General features: G+C 38.9%; 1 protein-coding gene across 1 annotated transcript in view; it reads right to left on the bottom strand.

Annotated features, from left to right (window-relative positions):
- Nucleotides 1-22,729, bottom strand: part of C17H8orf34 (chromosome 17 C8orf34 homolog) — a 331,481-nt gene that overhangs the window by 241,617 nt on the left and 67,135 nt on the right. The window contains 2 exon segments of the mRNA XM_033437548.2: nt 7,136-7,164; nt 21,255-21,383. Of these exon segments, the coding sequence (XP_033293439.2) occupies nt 7,136-7,164; nt 21,255-21,383 (158 nt within the window).

Below are 22,729 nucleotides of genomic sequence, written 5' to 3'. Positions count from 1 at the left end.
TTTTGGCAAGAATAACACAGAAGTGATGTATTCCTTTCATATCAAAAGGCACATGATGCTGATTTGTCCCAGGACTAATGACGACAACCCTGATCGCTTGGTTAAGGGGGTGTCTTCCATGTTTCTCCATTGTAAAGTTGCTACTTTTCTCTTGTCAATTATTAAGTATCTTCTAGAGTAGTAACTGTGAGACTATGTAGATATCCTGTAATTCATCAAAATTTCATCAGCTAATTTTAACATTCTTTGCTGACCTTTGTCTTCATCAATTACTATGAACGTTGACAATTTGTGATTTTCTAATTTCACCATTCGGTCTGAATGTATTTGTTGGTACTCTACTATGAGAAAGAGCTTCTCCCTCACCTCCACTTATGTAGGTATGTAGGTAGGTATATGTATGTACATAGGTATATCACTATGGACTTATGGATTTTACTTCATTCAATAGACTATAACACATTACTATCATTATTTTCAGGCTTTAATGTTCCTAGTAGGAGCTCCTGCAAGGAGGTTCCTGTGTCCTTCTGACATGTTCCATCATTCTTTGATTTCATCTTTACCTGCTGGTGCTAAATGATATCCAGACTCAAGTTGTACTTTCTCAGCTGCTGAATAGATTCAGACATTTTTCCAAAGAGACCTGGTTCCTTTTAATAGAGAAAAATATTCAGAAAACAATATCTGGGCTCTAGTTGAGTTAACTGCCTGTAGATAGTATATTTTTGTTTTTAAAATAAAAAAATATTATGAGTTCTGAATGATACTTTCAATTCAAAACAGGATATAGGATTGTTACTTAAACTTATAATCTTATATCTGTATTTCCTTTCCCCTATGCCAAAAATTCTGGTTCTTAGGATATCAATATAATTACTTCTTTGTTATATCACACAAAGCATACACAAAAGTCTCTTTATAATAATATCAACACTATCATTAACGATACAATTACTAAAAACAGTTTAAGAGCTGATGCTGTTCCCTTGGGCCTTTGGGTATATCCCACTAGAGAACAATCAAATAACTGTGTTTATAATGACTTGGAGTAATTCACCTCAGTGTGTTTTGCCATCAACCTGAAATACCGTTGTTCTCATTTGTTTCATTTGCTTTTGCTTCTTAGAAATCACTGTTTTAAGATTTAACCTTGTTTTTTAGAAATTATATAAAATATTTAAATGATTCCAAAGTCTCACATAAAATTCTAGGAAGTCAAGATTCTATTCCTATCCGCTCTACACCTTCCTCACTCCTACTCTCTATTCCTTCCCTTCTCCCATAGGTAACGTTTAAAAAGTAATTGTGTGTGTGTGTTTTACAGTATGGCAGGTTCTGCCATTGTTGTTTTGGCTTTAATATAAGCAAATACGCATCTATATTTTCATTACACTTACTTAGATAAATGATAGCACACTATAAACACACTTCTTTTCTTTGCCTTTTTTATTCAACAATATATCCTGGGGATCGCTCTAGAGTATCTACAGAGATATTCTTTCATTTTTATAGCTGTATGGTACTCTATAGTGGAAGTACTATAATTTATCTGTTATTCTTCTTTCAATGAACATTTAGTTATTTCAACTCTTTTCCTATTAAAGTAGCACAACAATGTTTAGTCACCCACATTGGTCTTTTTATAGTTTTGCCAGTGTGTTCTTGGAATAGACTCATAGAAGTAGGATCATCTGATCAAAGAATAACTGCACATATAATTTTTTATATATGAAGACACTGAAAGCCTGGAGCTTGAAGGATGGAAAAGAGTTGGAGAAAGGGGAGGGACTGACAATAAGCAAAAATGTGGAAATAAATTAAAAATATGACTTGGAAGTACTGTAGTCTGGTTGCCTTACAGTACTCCTTTTGTCAGCACAGCACAGACTCTGAGTAGAGAAAAAGAGGAAAATGAAGCATAAGATATAGATTTGAAAGACAAAATGGAAACTGTTAATTCTAGTCTTAGAAATTTGGACTTAATTTGTGAAGTAACAGGGAGTCATGGAAAATTTTTTAGCAGAATTCCCTAGGTAGGGTTCCCTAAAACCCGAGGCTAACCAAGTGGTTTACTGATGGGGGTCTCTTTAAGTGAAACCTGTAAGAGACTAAAGGAAGCAGGAGAAGACGGGAAGAAGCTAGGCAAAGATATGGGTTCAGCTAAAGTCTACTCTCAGCCTATCCCATAAGGAGCTCTGTAACGTAAACGACAACTCAGTCTTGTTTTAGTCAGTCATTGGTTGATGGTGAACCCAGGCATCTCTGGGCAGGATGGCTCCCCCTGAGTTGAAACCATCCTCTGGAGAAGGGTGAGTCCATAAGCACCCAATATTCACAGGAGTTGAAGGATGGGTCACACTGCCCTACTGAAGGGTCACCGAGCAGGAACCAGCCAGGCTTACTATATGGCATTTTGAAGGGTGAATCAGAATGGCAGGAGCCTGAAGAATTAGATAAAGATATGAAAGGTAATCCCATCTGAGCTTGGATAGTGGCTGTGTAGGTAAAATAATGGCTCTTCCCAAAGATGTCCACATCCCAATCCCCAAATCTCTAAATACGTTACATTACATGGCAAAAGGGGCTTTGCATGATTAAGGTTAAAGATGCTAAGATGAGATTATCCAGATTAGCTGGGTGGCCCCAAACTAATCACGGGATTTCATACAAGTGGACAGCTTTTCCGGGATGCACTTAGAGAGAAATGAGACACTGCTGCTAGTTTTGAAGATGCAGAAAAGGGACCATGCACCAGGAATGCAGCAGCCTTTAGAAAGTGGAAAAGGCAAGGTAACACCTTTCTCCTAGAACTTCAGGAAGAAATGAAGCCCTATTACACCTGATTTTAACCCAGGAAGGCGCATGGTTTAACTTCTAAACTACAGAACTGTATGATAATAAATTGGTGCTGTTTCAATTTGTTACAACAGCAGTAGAAAACAATACGATGGCTAGGAAAAGGGAAAGGAAAAGACTAATGAATAAGACATTTATTGAAGTCTCACAATTTTTAAAAGAACCTTAAAAATAATATTAACTTCTGTTTTATTTTTCCATCTTAAGTAGAATTAATAATTCTTATTACCTTTATCAGAATTCATAAACTAACTTTAAAAGTCACAGAAAAAATAACTTCAGTGAAATAATAAGTGAATTAGAATATGACAGTTAAAGATCAGTATTTTATAAAGGTTAAGAAAAGTAGATCTTTAGTGAGCCCCCAAAATTGTTAATGGAAGATTAAAAGGAAGAAGCTGTATTGATTTTTATTACTATATTAAAGACACAGGTGTCAGCTCAACACTCATTTAAATCATTCTTTTTTTAAAATAGATTTAATTTTTTTATACAGCAGGTTCTTATTACTCATCCATTTTATACACATCAGTGTATACATGTCAATCCCAATCACACAGTTCATCACACTCCCAGCCCCACCCCCCGCCGCTTTCCCCCCTTTGGGTCCATACGTTTGTTCCCTACATCCGTGTCTCTATTTCTGCCCTGCAAACTGGTTCATCCGTACCATTTTTCTAGGTTCCACATATATGTGTTAATATACGATATTTGATTTTCTCTTTCTGACTTACTTCACTCTGTATGACAGTCCTAGGTCCATCCACGTCTCTACAAATGACCCAATTCTGTTCCTTTTTATGGCTGAGTAATATTCCATTGTATATATGTACCACATCTTCTTTATCCATTCATCTGTCGATGGGCATTTAGGTTGCTTCCATGACCTGACTATTGTCAATAGTGCTGCAGTGAACATTGGGGTTCATGTGTCTTTTTGAATTATGGTTTTCTCTGAGTATATGCCCAGTAGTGGAATTGCTGGGTCATATGGTAATTCTATTTTTAGTTTTTTAAGGAACCTCCATATTGTTCTCCATAGTGGCTGTATCAATTTACATGCCCACCAACAGTGCAAGAGGGTTCCCTTCTCTCCACATCCCCTCCGGCATTTGTTGTTTGTAGATTTTCTGATGATGCCCATTCTAACTGGTGCAAGGTGACACCTCATTGTAGTTTTGATTTGCATTTCTCTAATGATTAGTGCTGCTGAGCAGCTTTTCATGTGCTTCTTGGCAGTCTGTATATCTTCTTTGGAGAAATGTCTATTTAGGTCTTCTGCCCATTTTTTGATTGGGCTATTTGTTTTTTTAATATTGAGTTGCATGAGCTGTTTATATATTTTGGAGATTAATCCTTTATCCGCTGATTCGTTTGCAAATTTTTTCTCCCATTCTGAGGGTTGTCTTTTCGTCTTGTTTATAGTTTCCTTTGCTGTGCAAAAGCTCTGAAGTTTCCTTAGGTCCCATTTGTTTAATTTTGTTTTTATTTCCATTACTCTAGGAGGTAGGTCAAAAAAGATCTTGCTGTGATTTATGTCAAAGAGTGATCTTCCTATGTTTTCCTCGAAGAGTTTTTAAATCATTCTTTTTGACTACAGTTTTAGTACCAGCCTGAGATTCACATTTTCTTAGCGAGAAAAATGCAAGACTGTGAGCTTCATGGTCAGCAGAGGGCGCCATGGGGCAGGCTCTCCCTCTCCCCCAAGGGGCAGGCAAAGGATGGTGCTTTGGCTCTGGAAGCCTGTGTGTCCTCTGTATAACTTTGCACTCCTGAATATCAGATGTGAGAGTGGGAACAATCTTTTTGTACTGACATAATTTTTTTCAGTAAAAGCTTATTTATGACAATAGTTGGCATCTTCCTATTGAAAAATAATAAATATGTAATAAATTTCAGCAATTTCCACAGAGTCTTCAAAAATGGGAACATTAGGTAAGTAGTGAAAATCTGCAGTTTATGCAACTTAGTTAAATGGAAACTCCCCTGAGCTAGTGCTTAGAAGAGAGGAGGTGAGAAGGGGGAGGACGTATCCTAAGGATGATATTTAACCAAGTGTCAAGGTTTCCACATTTTTATCCAATGAAGGTGAAATCCATTTTCAGTTCAAAGAACAATTAGTATGTCCTTTAGCTCACCAAAAAAAAAGGCTGACGTAGATACTAACCAGGCTGCAAGTCAGAGCCCAGGAAAAAAAGGGAAGGACAAGGGCCAAGCAGTCTCACAAGCTAATTTATGGCTCAGGCAGGCAGGGCTTTGCAGAATATACTGGAAGGAGCAAAAAAATGAACCCAGAAATAGTGATAATTATGTCTTTGCACTTAGAATGAACACAAACAATAAATACAAGACAGGGATTATTAAATTTCCGCAAATCATAAGGAAAGTCACGGTACAAGGAGGAGACGAGCTGGGGCAAAGACAGTGATGGACAGCAGAGGACTAGAAGAGCAGGACAAAGCTGGAAGACCTCACCTGCCACTTATTCTACTTGCTATGGTATATAGTCAGGATCTGGTTTTGCACATAGTACAGATTGAAATTTAAATAATTTTAAAATATTAGGATGGTTTATCAATTCTTTTTTTTTTTTTTTTTTGCAGTACGCGGGCCTCTCACTGTTGTGGCCTCTCCCGTTGCAGAGCACAGGCTCCGGACGCGCAGGCTCAGCAGCCATGGCTCACGGGCCCAGCCGCTCCACGGCATGTGGGATCTTCCCGGATCAGGGCATGAACCCGTGTCCCCTGCATCAGCAGGCAGACTCTCAACCACTGCGCCACCAGGGAAGCCCTATCAATTCATATTTAAAAGTACATTCATAAATTTCATTTATTTAGTGAATCAGAAATGTATTTTTGGGTACAAAACTCAAAAGGTATAGTCCTATTTGGAATAGAAGGATACCAACTTTATTGCTTTTGTATATTATAATTATTACCTTATAGTTTATTATTTTAAAATGTCATGACTTATATAATCCCATTTTTTGCACTTTCTTTCTACCTATCACTTTTCTTTCTACCTATATATCACTTTCTTTCTACCTATATATCTAGGCACCAAGCCAAATTTCAATATGTTTTCTCTTTAGAGAGACATCTGGACCAATGTTCACCAAATACTGATGGCTATTTCTAGGTGCTTCTCTTTTTTCCAATATGATGTCAGATTTTTTTTCAGCCACAACAGACTGAATGCAGAAGCAGATATGAAAATCTAAAATTTTCAATTAAACCAGACAGTAAAAAGATTATTTTCAAAAATGTAAACAATGCCACTTTCTCACAAATATCTTGTTTTGGAAAATAAAGTATTTTTCATAAAAATGTTATTTTTGTTAATGAAATGGTTTTATCAGTGCTATTTTTAAAATGAATAAACATGTAAAATTTTTATCAGTTTTAAATTCTAACATGGCAAATATTGATAAATGAAACCTATATAAATTAAAGCTTCTGGGGTCCTCTACATAATTTTTAGGAGTATAAAGGGGTCCTAAGACCAAAAAAATGAGAACTTCTATTTCAATGACTCCTAAATGTATAACTCTAAAGCAAATCTCACTCGTGAGCAAGAACTCATATAAATATGTTTCATAGACAACTCAAACTAAACAATTCAAAAGAGAAATCCTGACGCCACCCCAACCTGCCGAATGTGCTGTTTCCCCAGGTTCTCCAATGCTGTCAAGTGGCACCACAATTCACCTACTTGCTCATCTCCCAAACCTAGGAATCATCACTGACTGATTTCCTTCTACAACTGATCTATTAGCAAGTTCCACTGACATTACTGTTAAAATATATTCCTAATCATATCACTTCTCACCACCTTCACAACTATCACCCCAGTCCAAGGCACCATGATATTCCCTTGGCATCTTGGAATTAAAAAAAAAAATCTGACTGAGTAAGGTTTCTAATGGGTAGCTATAGAAAAGTACAAGTGTCTTCCATATCACCATGATCATCATCATCATCTAGATACAGGCAGAATCCAAATAGTTCATATTAGTTTTCATTTTTAATATAGTGATTCAGTGATTACAGTGATTCAGCTTTCTCTAACCAAATTCTAAAACTCTCAACTCAGAAGAACAGGTGATATTATATATTTCATGCAATAACTTTCTTAAAGCATATAACTTTGAAAGTTTTAAAATGTTAGCACCAAATAAATTACATTTGAACACTTTATGTTTCAGAAACTCTTTCATTTAGACAATGGATTAAAATGTAAGTTCTATATTTTATTTTCATTAGATGGTTCAACGTACCTTATCGAGTTCCTCTGAAATTGCAATACCTGGGATTCAAGAGAGAGAGAAATAAAAAAGTTTTAGAAGCAATCCTTAATAACCCAATCTTAAAAACAAAAACGAAAGTTCCAATTTGTAGAACTAGTGCATTTTCCATGCTATTTTTTCTTTTTAAGAGTGCTTCAAAATAATGTGGTACCATCCTTTCTACTGATGAAAACAAATTAGAAATTTAAGTCACTATAACAGCGTGAACTGCTGGAACAATGCAAATGATGCAACAAAAACAAAACAAATACCAAACAAAACAGGCACCTACAAGCCTACCAGCTTGTAGGCTATTAAATGCAGAGCTAACTTGCAAAGACAACTGTAGAGATGTTGTCTTTATGTGATAATGACAATCAAGTGCAACTTAGCCTGTTACAATTTTGTTCTCTTTTAAGAACTGATTCAGATTCCTAGAGTGATAAAACATTAAGGCAGAAAGGTGGTTGTAGGTCATGTATTTTAATTCCCCTATCCTCACAAGCTCCCCTTCTCCCATCTACACACTCCTCAATGTACATCAGTCCAATTTCTGTCTTTACCATTCTTCCAAAATTGTTCTAAGTTAGTAATGTAAAAAGTTTTAGTCCTTAATTTATTTCTCTGTGATGAGAGAGACTCTGTTAACCCCACTCTCTTTCTTGAAATGCTACCCTACCTTTTCTATTCTCCTTTGTCTCCTTCACAGGAATACTCTTCTCTGGGGGTAGGGAGTCCTTGCCTGAAATGCCAAGGGTACACTTCCCTTGGTAACCTAACCCATACCACTGACATTTTTATTCCTCTATATGGTGATGACCAGCAAATCTTTATCACCAGCACAGTCTTTCTTCCGAGCCAGCTGCTGAATCCCTGTGGGCATTTCAGTCCTAACGCATCAGGCTAAAGACATCCTCCTCCCATTGTCTCACTTCCCCTTCTGTTTGAAGGATGCTGTGCCTATGGTTGCACACAGGCACTGTGGCCAGGCACTGGAGCAGGTGTGGCCAGCCCTCAGGTTTAGGACATAGGACAGAGGGAAGCTGGTGTCAAACCCCAGTGTTGTTGTTTTTTTTTTTTTTTTTTTTTTTTTATGTTGCCATGAGAAACTAGAGGGCAGGTCTTCACAAAAGCCGTGAAGGCTCCCTTCCTGCCCAGTGTTAGGAGACAGGGATGTTGACAGCCCCTCTCTCACTGCAGCCTCTAGCACTGGCTCAGTCTCTCTCAGCTTCAGCACTTTGTTCACGGTCCTGTGTCAGAGCACTGAGCTCTATCTTCCCTTTCCTGAGAAAGTATGTGGGCTGAAGGTGGTTTCATTTTTTTGTTGCTTTTTAATTGTATATCTTTTTGTATGACAAAAACTATATTTTGTACTTAACCAGATATATTTTTCACCCCCGGTGGGGGATATTCTTTGTAAAAAATAAATAAATGAAATAAAATAAAGGTTTTTTTAACGGCAAAAAGTTTGTTTTCTTGTCTCTGAGATGGTGTTGAAGAAGTTATTAGAAAGAAAATGTGTCCAAAAGAGTGTTCCCTCTACTTCACAATTCACATGGTTGAACACCCTGTAGAGAAACCATTTCCTATTGACCGTAATGAATACAGTCAGAATGTGGGTTGGTGGGGTGAAGAGGGAAGGAATTTGAGCTACATTGTCTTTTGTCCAATTCACCAAAGAACTGTAGTGGGATCTTCTGGTGGTCCAAGCTAGTTTTCTCCATCTATAGTTAATCATTACTAAATTCCTTCAACTTAGTTGAAGGGAGTGCATGAGGCTTTTCTTGATTTCTGTTTTGTTTAATGAGCTCTTGAAATACAGGGAAATGAAGTTTGTGAGGGGATTTGGAAGGAAAGGGTTATGGGTCTCTTTCATAATTTGGTTTCATCATGCAGTTTCTTCCAGTATAAGCCTGGTTTATATGCCAGAAGACATAATACAGGACTTAAGGATTTAGAGTTATGACCATCAAGTTATTTGAAGGCAGCTATCGTTTTTTTATCTCCATAGCTCCCATTACAGTCCATATCCAAGCACATGATCATAACCCAGTAAATGTTTGCTGAATATTCAAACCAAGCCTCATTCCTTAGGATATGCTTCAACAGTTTCTGTTACTTCCTTGTAGAGTAATAACAACAGACTGATGGCACAATTCCACCTCTAACTGAAATGATTTTTATTATTCCTAAAGGAGTGACTAGGAGTGACTAGTGATGAGAAACCCTGAGATGGCAGCGGTTAGCATACTTTCTGATTTCTGGTTCATTTAAACCTTTGCAGACAAATCTAGTCCTAGCCCTTATTTGGGGGTTGGCTTTTCTATGGACCTCCACATAATAATTCCAAACCTCAGGCTCCTGGATGTTCATAAAATCAATGTAAATTGAACAGAAAGTAGGACTGAAAAGATTCTTTTCCACTTCAATCTTTGTCTGCATCTATCTTTCATTCTCAGCAGCTCTTTTGCTCTCTCCTGTCTCTGTCTGTTTTTCTTTACCAAGGTGTCAGTCTCTAGCTCTGCTGTCATGATGACTATCACCTTCCTGGGCCAAGAGACAAGGAAAATTCTGAAGTCCAAGGAAACACAGAAAATAAGAACAGACTGAAGCCAGCGTTCAGCAGACTCTAAAGCACAAGAAAGAATGAACTGGGTTGGAAGAGAAAATCTGAAAGTTGTCTCAAGAAAATGAACCTGAGTAAAGATCCCCTCTCTGCTTAGGTATGGAGTGTCTGTGGAGGACACTTTACCAGTTGCTCTATCATCTCGGTCCAGTAAACTAGTAAATTAATCACACACAAAGCAGAAAAAATACTATGCCCTACTTCATCTCAACAAATGGCATTCTTCCCCTTGTAGATAAAACCAGAAACACAGGTGTATTCAAGATGAATTCTTCATAACAGTATTCTATAAAATTCTTCTTTGGCAAAAACTGTTGTTAATTAAGAATTTTTACGTGTCACTACACTAAAACAGAGTCCGGCCATGACTTTGGGGGTTCGGGGTGACCTAAGCTTAACAATTATTCAGGAACTTGCTGTATTATGAAGGTACCTGCTTCAACAATTCAGGGAGAGAACGCTTCATGAAGGGAGCATTGCAGCGGGGCAGCATCACTACTGAGTGAGTGTGGGGAAGAACTCTGAGATATTCTAATGAGTCTACAGTAGATATTCTAATGAGTCTACAGATATTCTAATGAGTCTACAGTAGGGAGGACCTGTGAGACAGACAGATCCCACAGCTTTCTGAGCAATGATAAACATGTCTAGAGGTCTAGCATATCACACACTTATGAATATTTGGGTTTAAAAAATATATGAAATTATTCAGGCTCACCTGGAATAACTCAGATTTCAAGATAATGTAGGAATTTTATACAGTACCAAATGGTTTATGTAAACATATCAGTCCAGTTTATAGAAGCCAAATATATATTTCAAATGCTTATATTTACATTGATACAATTATTACAAAAATGTTCCTTTCCAGTATGATTTCAAGATTAGAACTGAATATATTGTTTAAAAATAAATGTTTAAAAGACTTAATCTATTTTAAAAGACAGAAAGGGAGAGTAGATACATAAAACAAAATTTTCTTTCTCATCCAAAATCATAAAAATTAGATATCTGGAATTAAATAACCCATTACCCAATTGTCTGAGATTTCTGAAACTCCCTTGATTATTTTTAACTTTCTGCATTAATGCCCTTGGCCCTGCAAAAAGAGTTTCCTCACTCAGTTTTTAGAAAGTTATCAGTTGGTCTTTATATTTCTTTTACACCTCAGACTTATGAATCCATTATTCATAAAGATAGCAGCAATACTTCACCCATCTAGAGTGTAGCCAAGAACCTGCAGGTAAGTAAGTCAAAAGGCCTTAACGACCTTGAATGGTCAAAATGCATGTCACACAGAACTTGCACCTCACTTGTGAGCTAGCTCCGTACATCCTCTGTTCACTGTCCATTTTAGCAAGTATCAGAAGCTGTTTTGCAGGGCCAAGAAATTTTACCAATGGAAAATTAAGATGAAGACAAAGGTTGCTATGAAGACATATTAAAGCATAAGCAGTGATGAGTCCCAGAATAAAGCTCAAACTAACTAAATGGGGAACTTGGTTTGGGGAAGAAATGATGCCTCTAATCGTTCTAAATGTCTGGTCTTACATATTTTTTCAGATACCTATTATTATATTTTCTTAACATTTAAATATTTTGATGATTTTTACCTAAGAATTTATCTAAATAAATACTATACATTGTATAATTCTTTAGGCTCTCTATTATCCATGTCAAATTGCCTAGGATATTATTCACTTTTTGTATTTCGATTTTAATCAAAGCTTAACCTGACTAAAAGCCATTGAAAGAATATTAAAGACACGCTTCTTTACAGAAGCAGGAAGCTCTAATGAGAACCATTCATACTGAGTAGCCAGGATAGTTCTCCCAGTGCCAAGCAGAACATTCACAGCTATTCCCTGAGATGAGATTCACAACTTTTAGGCACTTCATTAACTCTCAAAATCCATCATATTTTAAGGTATATTTTTAAATTTTATAGAAACTGAGGGGCAGTGGGGAACAGAATTTGCGAGAGAAAATACAGTGGGTTGCTACAATATGTTGTAAGGAAAGAAGGCCCAGGATTTGATTATGGGACTCTTGATGCATACTGGATCACATGGTCTTCCTAAAAGCCCAAGTGAGATCTTACAGGAGACACTGTCCTTTCAGAGTAGCCAGAGAGGCTTGGCTTAGGGCAGCAATGGTGTCCCAGATAGAAGTGGGCTTCTTGGAAACGAACAGGGGGAAATGAGTTCCTTCAGAAACTACGCTTCTCTTCTAGATAAAGAGGCAAGGGCTCCCACAGGCATATCGGAGGTTGGTTCCTGATTCTGCTGTACTGCAAACCTATCTGGATACTTTCATTTGTGTCCTTCAAATTATGGGCCTTTCCATTTATTCCAACCCTCAGAGAGGTCTCAGTGGTATCAGGAATTTCTTCCAAAACAGTTCTCACATTCCAAGCTGCGCTAGATCAAGTAAACAGGGGCCACCTGCTCCACCAAGCTTTCCATTTTCCCAGGCATCAGGTTAGCCCTAGAGTTAGAATCAGGTGGCAGCTAAGACAAATGAAAGTAGCAAATTTTCACGATTCTTTACAGCTTAGTCAGTGTAATTCATTTCATGAGAGTAGATCAGAAAATTCATATGGTATAAACTGGAAGTAGCTATTTTCCAAAGTCTGACTCCCTATTGGAAAAAATCCCAATGATATCAGAATTGTAAAGACAGATTACCCCGATTCTGCCTTTTGCAAAAAGCCTATTTGATTTCATTTGGTCAAACCGATACATATTTATCACAGAACAAAATAAAAAATATAATAAAGGGAAAAGGAAAACAAGTCTCCACTCATAAATAAGGATAACAGTTTCTTGTGAATTCTTCCAAAGAATTTTTTGAGCGTATACAGGCATACATACAAATGCGGTATGCCTCTATATGCATATATAAAACAAAAGTAAAGGCAAACATACTATTTTGTTATCTGCTTTTTGTATAAAACTCTATTTTTATATTAGTAACTATTTTCTACAGTATCATTTTTAATGACTATAAAGTATACCATTGTGTGAATGTACCGTGATTTCTTTATCCATTTTTCTTTCTCTAATAAAAGATACTTAATTTCCAGCTTTTCCTATTATTGCAGGAAACAATGCAAGCACAGCTTGGCGATGCCTGCACACACGATGAATGTGTTTGCCATCTTTTTTTTTTTTTACCAAGTTATCTGCCACTTCGGACAGCTAGATTTTCTGAAATATTTTCTCTCCCTGATTTTTTGAAAGCATTCTACCTTGGTTTTCAACCTACCTGTCCGAAAATTCCTTTTCAGTGTCAACTAGATCACTTTTCTTCCTGTATCTCAAATGTTGATAGTATGTGTTTGGGGGAGGGCTCTTTTTCCCTATATGCTAAAGATTCCTGTACCTATATCCCTAATCAAATTTCTTCTCCAAATAGCAATTTACACACATGTGCACGCGCGCGCACACACACACACACACACACACACACACACTTGACTGCTGGGAACAGAGGAGGGCTATCCACACCATTTGGATATACCAAAGGTGTTCGAAACAACATTCCTCCTCCACCCTCAAACCCTCTTGAATTCCCATCTGAGGCAGAGGCAGCACCCAGTCACCTTGATTATAAACAAAACCAAAAAAATAAAACAATCTAAGCACATCGTTCTCTTTTATCCTCACACCTCTCTCATATCAGTGAGTCTTAACCATATAATCTTCTACACTTCTTAAACCAGCGGTCCCCAATCTTTGCACCAGGGACTGGTCGCATGGAAGAATTTGTCCACGGATGCGGGGGGAGGGCGGGGATGGTCCAGGAGGTGATGCGAGTGACGGGGAGCGGGTGATGAGGTTTTGCTCGCTTGCCCACCGCTCACCTCCTGCCGTGCGGCCTGGCTGCTAACATGCAGCTGACCAGTACCAATACCTGTCTTAAACCATTCCCTCTTTTCTATCCCACAGCTACCGCTCTATTTCAGGCTCTCTTCATCTGGTTTTCGCCCTGAGACATGAACCATATCAATTCCAACTTCCACGTGGCACCAGAGTGATCGTTCGGAAACACAGGATCATCTTCACCCCCGACTCCCCTGCCACCTAGACCTCCACCTTCGTTGACTTTATTACTCACTTCACCCTTAACGCATCAACAATACAAAATTTTCTTCTTTCTCTGAAATTTTTCTGTGAATTTTCTTCCTTCTTTTTACACACATGCTTTTCTGTCAGGAACCTCCCACTTCATGACACATCTTCACTCTCCTTTTACCTTAGCTTTACCTTTTTATCCTTACAGACTCTACTCAGATATATTCTTCACCACGTTGGCCCTAAACCTCCTTGTTGAAGGCTCCCGCACGTCTCCTTACAAGGCTTTGAAATTCTGCTTTTCACAACTCTCTCTCCTACTAAAAGGTAAACTTGAGGTCTGCATGCAATGAACAAACAATGACCACATCATCTGCTTCCATTTTCACTCATAGGCTATTATTCCCTAACTCCTCAGGCTGTTTGTCAGAAGAGACTTCTGGGGGACGTTCACGATTGCTGAACTAAAAAAGTCCTCTGTTATTTTTTTCCTGGCTGAGTCCAGATGGCTATTATCAGTCACAGAGCATAAATATCTGTCCTCTGTTCTCCCAACAGCTGGGCTTTTTTCCTTGGAAAAGCTCCAGCCAGTGTTTCACATGAACTACAATCTGTAGACCAATGTCTAAATGGGCTAAAGATACTCATCCTATCATTGCCTTCCTTCGCAGAAAACTGCCAAAGGCAGCAAAGGCCTTGGGCTCAGAAGAACCTTGGGCTCCCACCTGCTTACCTATCTGTTTAATTTAATAGACAGCCCACAGTTAAAGCCAAAGGTCTCAGCAAACAAATCAAATATATAAAAACCAAAACCTATGTAATATGACATCAAAGGCCCACACCTAGAGAAGCAGAAGGTAGATGTGCAGTGAAGAAAGAGTAAGGGAGGGGTCACGGAGAAGATGGACCAGGAAGAAATGGAAGCAGAGGTGGCACTCGCCCAGCGAATTGGGACTGAATTATGCACTGATCACTGTGCTGCATGCTGGGGAGTCCAGGTGCCCCTGGACTCCCCGCAGCTCAGAGCTCAGAGAGCTGTGAAAGCAGATCACATCATTTCAGCGTGTACAGAGGAAAGTCTGGAAGCACAGAAAGAGGGGTACCAGATCCATTCCACAGGAAGACAGCAGCACTAAACCATCAAGTGGCATCTGAGCTGAGGCTAAAGAGAGGAGCAGAGATTAGCTTGGGGCAAGTGGGGGTGCGATTTCAGGGTACAGACACAGCGTAAGCAAATACATGAAATGCAGAAACATCAGTGAGTATGAAAAACTTCCCTGTTACCGGTGCACAAGTGGCCTGATGATGAGTCATGAGAGATGATACTGGACACATGACTAAGGGTCAGAGCATGGAGCACCTTCTATGAGGTTTTAAGGAGCCCTTGAACGTCTGCAACAAGTGGTGCCAAGTCTTCACTCTAGATCCATCCCACTGATTGCAGTGAGGGCTGTTTGGAGATACAGAGAAACAAGAGTGTGGACGGGAATTGTTATTCATGCTTCAAACTATTTCCATATTTCTTCTGGGCTCACAAGCTAGACTACATTCCCCAGCCTCCCTTGCAGTCAGTTGTAGAAGGTGGGTGATGTCATGTGAGCACTTCCACCTCTAGGCATGAGAAACCACCCCCATAATCCTCTATTGTCTCCTTCTGCTTTCAGGACCCTTGGATCAGGTGCTAAAGATAGGAGAATAACAGGATAGAACTGTCTGCAACCCTGGAACACTATATGGAGTGACTAAATACTTACACTGTATTAAGCCACAGAGATTTTGGCCATAAGACTCCCCTAACTTAGGGCCATGGTAATCCCTCCAGCCACAAGGTCAGTATGAGCAGGGACTGCACCTGTTTTTTCTGTCACGGGGCAGGAATGACATGAAACAAAATGGAACATGTTAAATGGATAAACCAATGGTCTGGTCAGTGGTGCTGAGTGTGAATTAGAGGGTGCTAATGCGGCAGAGAAGAAAATCATACCCAAGATAGAGGGAAAATATCAAGACTTGGAAATTAATTATTAACAGTTAGGGAGAAAGACGAGTCTAGAAGGGCTCCAGGCTGGCTGAACCAGTAACTGATGATGCCAACAGCTGAGACAACGCATGAAGAAGAAAGGTCACAGTAAAGAAGGAGGTATGATCTACTTAGATATACTGAATTTAGCACAGCAGTGGGATATCCACCATCTTGTATAAAAGCATACACAGTCTGGATGGGAAATACACTTATCGGAGTTAGTTGTGTAGGGGTGATAATTAAATCTCTGAGGGAGGATAAGGCTGGACACAGAGAGCATTTGAAAGAACAGAGGCAGAGAATGAACTGTGGGAACAGTATTCATAGCGGCAGGAAAGAAAGAGAAGTGTCAGAATGAAACCTACAAGATATGATGTGGAGAGATCCAGAAACGATCAAATGAGGGCCAAGTCCCAGAAACTCAGAGATCGGAGAGTTTGAAGGCAGACAAAGTAATCAACGGTGTTAAAACTACCAGAGCAATTCTGTAAGGTGAGGAAGAGTGTTCATTCAGTTTGACAACTTGGATTCAATTGGTGACCACAGTGAGAAAGGTCTGAGTAGAATGATGGCTGCAGTTATGTAACCGCACTGAGGAGTGAGGGGAAGATGAGCAGGTGGAGACCATGCGTGCTAACTGTTCTTTTTGAAACTTTGGATGAAAGAGGAAGAAGGAATTCTGTCGTACCTCTGTGTGAGGTAACTCAACCTCAAGAGAAGGGCTTTTTTTTTTTTTTTCTCCTCGCGGTAAGCGGACCTCTCACTGTTGTGGCCTCTCCCGTTGCGGAGCACAGGCTCCGGACGCGCAGGCTGAGCGGCCATGGCTCACGGGCCCAGCCGCTCCGCGGCATGTGGGATCTTCCCGGACCGGGGCACGAACCCGTGTCCGCTGCATCGGCAGGCGGACTCCCAACCACTGCGCCACCAGGGAAGCCCTGAGAAGGGCTTTTGTGTGTGTCTGTTTTCACATTAGGTAGAGCTCTGGTGTTCAATGCGGGAGCCGCACGTGGCTAATGAACATCTGAAGCGTGGCTCGTCCATGCTGAGGTGTGCTGTAGAATAAAATTCACACCGGGTTGTTGAAGCCTCGGTATGACAGGAAAAGAACATCAAATACCTCGATAATAATTTTTACATGGAATACAAATCAAACTGAAAATAATTTAGACACACTGGGTTCATATTTTATTAAAATTAATTTTAAATTCTTTTTCCTTTTTTGAAATGTGCCTATTTGAACATATAAAATCACACATGTGGCTCATATTACATTTCTGTTGGGCAGCACTCAGCTGAGGCATGTTACAGGCTGTTAGGGATAAACAGTGATAACGCTAATAATATCTGTGGCGGGCAGAATTCTAGGATGACTCCCAAGACACATACCTGTGCAGTCCTTTCCCTTTGAGTCTGCATGGTGGGACCGCTGAAGATGAAAGGGTATCACTCTCTTGATTTAGTTACTAAACAGCTGACTATGTAAACCAGAAGGAAGATGATCCTGGTGGCCCTGACCTAATCAGATGAGCCCTTTAAAAGAAGGCAAACCTTCAGAGAGATGCGCCCCAGTGGCTTCAAAGAAGAAACAGTGCACTGTTGTTTCGAGAGGAGGAGGCCGCAAGGCAAGGACCTGAGAATGGTCTCAGAACAGCCCCTGGCCAACAGCCAGTGAGAAAACAGGGATCGTAGTGCTGCAAGAGCAAGCACTGAATTTGACCAACGACAAGAATGAGCTTAGAAGACCCCAAGCCCAGGTGAGATCACAGCCCCAACCGGTACCTTAACTTCAGCCTGCCCAGACCCTGAGCAGAGGACACAGCTAACCCGCACCCGTACTGCTGAGGCACAGAAATCGTAAGATAATAAATCTGTACTCTTTAAAGCTGCTAAGTTTGTGGTAATTTGTTACACAATAATAGAAACTGAATATTATATCTAACATTTAATGAGCAATTATTTCATACCAGGTACCATACCAAGCACTTTAGATACAGCATCTCATGTGACAGTCACAAAACCTTTAGAAATAGTACCATGATTATTGCAATTTTACAGTAAAGGTGACACAAACACAGAGAGGTTAAGAAAGATTCCCAAGGTCACAAAACTAATAACTGGCATTATTCCAAGCCACTGAAGTTATTCTAACACGTATACCTTGAGGAGAGAATCACAGCATGAGGAGCGTCACAGTTCATGACTGACTTTATTAAGATAAAGCATTACATCAAGAGGTTTGCAAAAAGCCAGAAAGACAGCATGGTACAGTCTGCATAAGCTGACAGCTGTAGAGATGAGATAATTCTACCATTTTGAGGGATATAAACGATTTTTTGCTGTCAATCTCAACTAAATAACAAATACTTTAAAAGCATGTAACATCTTTCAGAAAGTAAAACTAAGGTAAAGCAAAGACCAACCTTGCCAGAGAGAACTCTATCAGAGACTGTATGAAAATTAGGAGATCACTAAAAACTTTCAACCTTTCCTGTGACACAGGAGAAAAAGGTCCACAATAACAAGACAATGAACATTCCTTTTGACTATAACTGGAGAAAAGACTCCATTCCCTAAGTCTTCCTAGTAAATAAAACAATGGTTAATAAAGTTACCATTAGATTAGAGAAAGAGTTACCAAGCCATAGCCATCGTAAGAGTCAAACAAGATCAAATAAGAATGAACAGCATCCTTCAGGAAGATGGAAGAACAGTTTGAGATTAAACAGCTCAATTCTGGGCAGTGAGATCAGTACATAAACATCACCATCTCAGGTGAACTGATAACTGAGTAGTTAGATACATGCTGGGCCTAAGACAAGGCGTTAATATTAAATCTCAGCGAAAGTCACAGAAACTCAAGTCATCCAAGAAAGTAGCATCTTGTTCTAAAAGAGACTCAAAAAACATATACAGAGAAGTGAGCGACCCCTCCCTGTGTGACCAACGGCTCCCTTATGCCACATAAACACCACCACTACTGCCACACAAAAAAAGAGCCCCCTTAAAACGATGAATGAAGCCGAAAACAACTCTCCGTCATACACATCACACACATAGACGCTGAACGTTACACTGTATCCTGGCCAAGCTACGGACTCACCCAACAACTTCTCCGGCCCTGACTCTGTCCCAAGAGTAATGTCCCAAACCTGCATCTCTTCTACTCTCCTGATCAACCGCTACCCCAGCCGTTTTATTTCTCCAGACTTCCCTGCCTGCGTTAAACCCGTCATAGCTCCCACTCGCTTCTGCTCAGACGACTCAGTTGCGAGCCCCCATCTAAGGCTAGGTTTTCCTGGGACGGACCGCAGCGTGAACTTGACACGTCTGCTACAGATCTGGGCAAGTGTGTCAAACTCCCTTATTTAAAAGTTTTAGTTAGTGGTCAAATGCTTTCTTACAAATTAACAATGATATAACAAGTGTTTAAAAGGTAGTTGTCATGTTATAAAGGACAAAAATTGACTAATACTATAAGTGAAGATGTGTAATAATTGGGCTTTTTCTTCAATCTTTCTTTAAACTCACGTTTATAGATAAATTGAGAGTCTATAAAGAGCCACAGACTCTGACCGAAGGGGTAAGACATACATACATATGCACACATAAAGCCTTTGACATACATACATATGCACACATAAAGGCTTTGACATACATACATATGCACACATAAAGCCTTTGACATGTTAATAGGTAAGGTTCTTTTCACGAACATAATAATTAGCTGAAAACTCACTTTATCATTATTTGCTCCAATAGTAAATCTAGACAAAAGCAGGATTTTCTCATACCCCAACCAAAGAGTTTCTACTAATGGCAAAATTACGAGACCCTATCATATGTCAAGTTAACTTCTGAGACAGGTTCACTGCACAAAAGTCTAATAAAAAAGGCTCTAGTAAATTATAAATTAAGAAGTATGAAAAAACGAAATCTCTCTCTCTCTATAAAATTGTAATACAATAAAATATAGTATATAAATATATAATTACAGTATAATACAATATATAAACACACACACACACATACATATATATACATATATATATAAACTTCTCCCAAAATATATACCAAGGGAAATTTCTAACTTTAAAAAATATCATGGGGGCTTCCCTCGTGGCTCAGTGGTTGAGAATCTGCCTGCCAATGCAGGGGACACGGGTTTGAGGCCTGGTCTAGGAAGATCCCACATGTCGCGGAGCAGCTGGGCCCGTGAGCCACAATTACTGAGCCTGCGCGTCTGGAGCCAGTGCTCTGCAACAAGAGAGGCCATGATAGTGAGAGGCCCGCGCACCGCGATGAGGAGTGGCCCCCGCTTTGCCACAACTAGAGAAAACCCTCGCACAGAAACGAAGACCCAACACAGCCATAAATTAATTAATTAATTAATTTAAAAAAAAAGTATCATGAAACTAGTAACACAACGCTGTTTTACAAAACATACTGATCCTCAAATATAATCTACTACAATTTGCTAGTGTTCTATTTTCCATTTAAGAATCTTTAATATTCCATAATACCAGAAGAAAATTTTAGTGGGGCTATAGCATTAATACGCATCTAAAGGTGCCTAATTTTTAAAACTAAGAGCTACTTAGAACCAGAGAAAGATAGAAATACCTTGAACTCACTACTAAAACCATAAAGTACATATGTATTTCTACATACACAATGCATTTATCAAATCAAAATATTTGTTTGTCTACTCTCACAACAATAACGTTTAAAAGTTTTACTTGAAACGTATCATTTCAAACCTTCTCCCCTATCAGAAGAGGGACACAGAATCATGTCTTCCTGATCTGGAGATGAGAGGACCAAGGCTCGTACAGGTTTAATGATTTACGTAATGTTATTCACCTCACAGGTGGCAGAGCAAAACTTCTGACCCAGGCCCTAGGATTACAGATCATTGCTTTTACAAAAAGGTATGTTGCTAGGTTCTGAGAGGATTCGAAGAAGAATCTGGCCCAGTCACTATCCTTAAGAAGTTTAGAGACATCAGAAAGTCATGGAAGAAACAGGTACATGCATTAACTGGGATGACACAAAACAACAGGGTTCAAAAGAGAAGAATGAGTAAGGTACCATTAGGTGTCCAGCTCACCTGGGTAATGCACAAAGACACTGTAGAGAGACTGGAATCAAATAGCCATTGTGGGGAGGGGGTCTATAGCCCCTCCTACTCTATATAAACTAGTCTTCCCACGAATCCCTGTAACATGCAAGATCAGTCCTCATTTCCCATCTCACGCTCTTAGAACTCCTCAATCCCTCATGGAGTTATAATGAGGATGTTGGAAATATGTTACTGGTAATAGTAATGAATGTTTCTACTTTAATATTGGTTAGGAATTCCAATTATAATGAAGTAAATAAACTTACTTCGAGAGAGATTCTCAAGGGCTTTTCCCAGTTTCTTGCTCTCTTGAAGGATGTGGTTCAATTCATCAAAATCACGGCTTTCTGGTTTAGTCCTCCAGTTCCACTTAGGATGATCTACTGACCTTGGCACTATGTTTAAAAAAAATGATTACTTCATAAGCATGCTACATAATGATAAAAACTTACTATTCATCATTACGTGAAAGACTGTATCAAGATCAGTGTACAGAATAAAAATGTTTGGAAATGGTTTTCTTGTGAGCAAACAGAGGGGAAGTTATGAAGCTGGGTTTTAAGACATGTTTTAACTGAACAAGTAAGGAAGTGTGACAGTGTTTATAGAACAAAGAAAATGCAGGTGCTGATGTAAAACTAATAATTTATATAAATCATGGAAAAACACAAGCAAAGTATATTTTCTATTATGTTTTAGCAGCTTAAAAAATAATTGCTACCTTCTTCATGAGCAATTAGTTAAATGTTTTTAAGACATTCTTGCTGTCTTCTAATAAAACAAAGAAGACTGAATACTTCTATTTACCTTCACTTTGCCTCAAATTCCCACTAAAATTACATTACGGTATTTTTCTTTTATCAAAGAATTGGTTGAATAAAGAGAGAAGACATCATTAGGCAAGAAATAGCTACACATTTGTTTTTGGAAGATGCAAAATGAACTGAGTGGTAACTGGATTTAGCAAGGTAGAGAATACTGAAACCTAGTCCCTGAAGAGAGAGATGCCCCAAAAAAGTGGACATTTCGTACCATTTAAACATGAAAGCATCAATCAAGGAGGACCAATGCCAAAATAATAAGGCTATAAAAACATAATTGCCTTTCAGATTGGAAGGATCCATAAAATGCCCACAGCATAATGTAAGGCATATCATCACAACATTTTACAACAGTGGTAATAAAGAGAACATCTTGAAAAGCTTTCAGGGACAAAAATAGCAAATCAAACTGTCATCCGACTTCTCAATAGCAATGCTTGGCCCCAGAAGACACAGGAGAAATTCCTTCAAAACTCCAACTGAAGACCACTTCTAACTTTGAATTTTATATCCAGTGAAAGAATCAATCAAGATACTTGTAAGGACTCAGAACTATACCTGGCAAGCGCTCTTTTACAGAAAGCGCCTAACGGAGGCGCTCCACCAAAACAAATAAGTAAACCCAAAACTGGAAAGACCTGAGATTCAGGAAACAGATAATCCTTCATAAGAAAAAGGAAAAGGTAAGTCTTGGGATGACAGTAAAGGACGGTCTCAGCAGAGAGCTGAGAAAAAGTCTGGAAACTAAGGAGTAAGGACTGGAGCAAGAGGACAAAGGACTACAGGAGAGAAGTCTCTAAAACCTCTTAAATGAAATAAAGTATAAAATAGAAACTAAGACAGAAGACCACGATGTATTTAAGCATATTGAGAGTGTTTAATATATACTTTAAGGCAGAGTTTGGTGAAGTATTAGTGAT

This window comes from Orcinus orca, chromosome 17 (genome assembly GCF_937001465.1).
Source record: "Orcinus orca chromosome 17, mOrcOrc1.1, whole genome shotgun sequence".
Taxonomy (NCBI): Eukaryota; Metazoa; Chordata; class Mammalia; order Artiodactyla; family Delphinidae; genus Orcinus; species Orcinus orca.
This window is presented reverse-complemented; position numbering and strand designations above follow the sequence as displayed.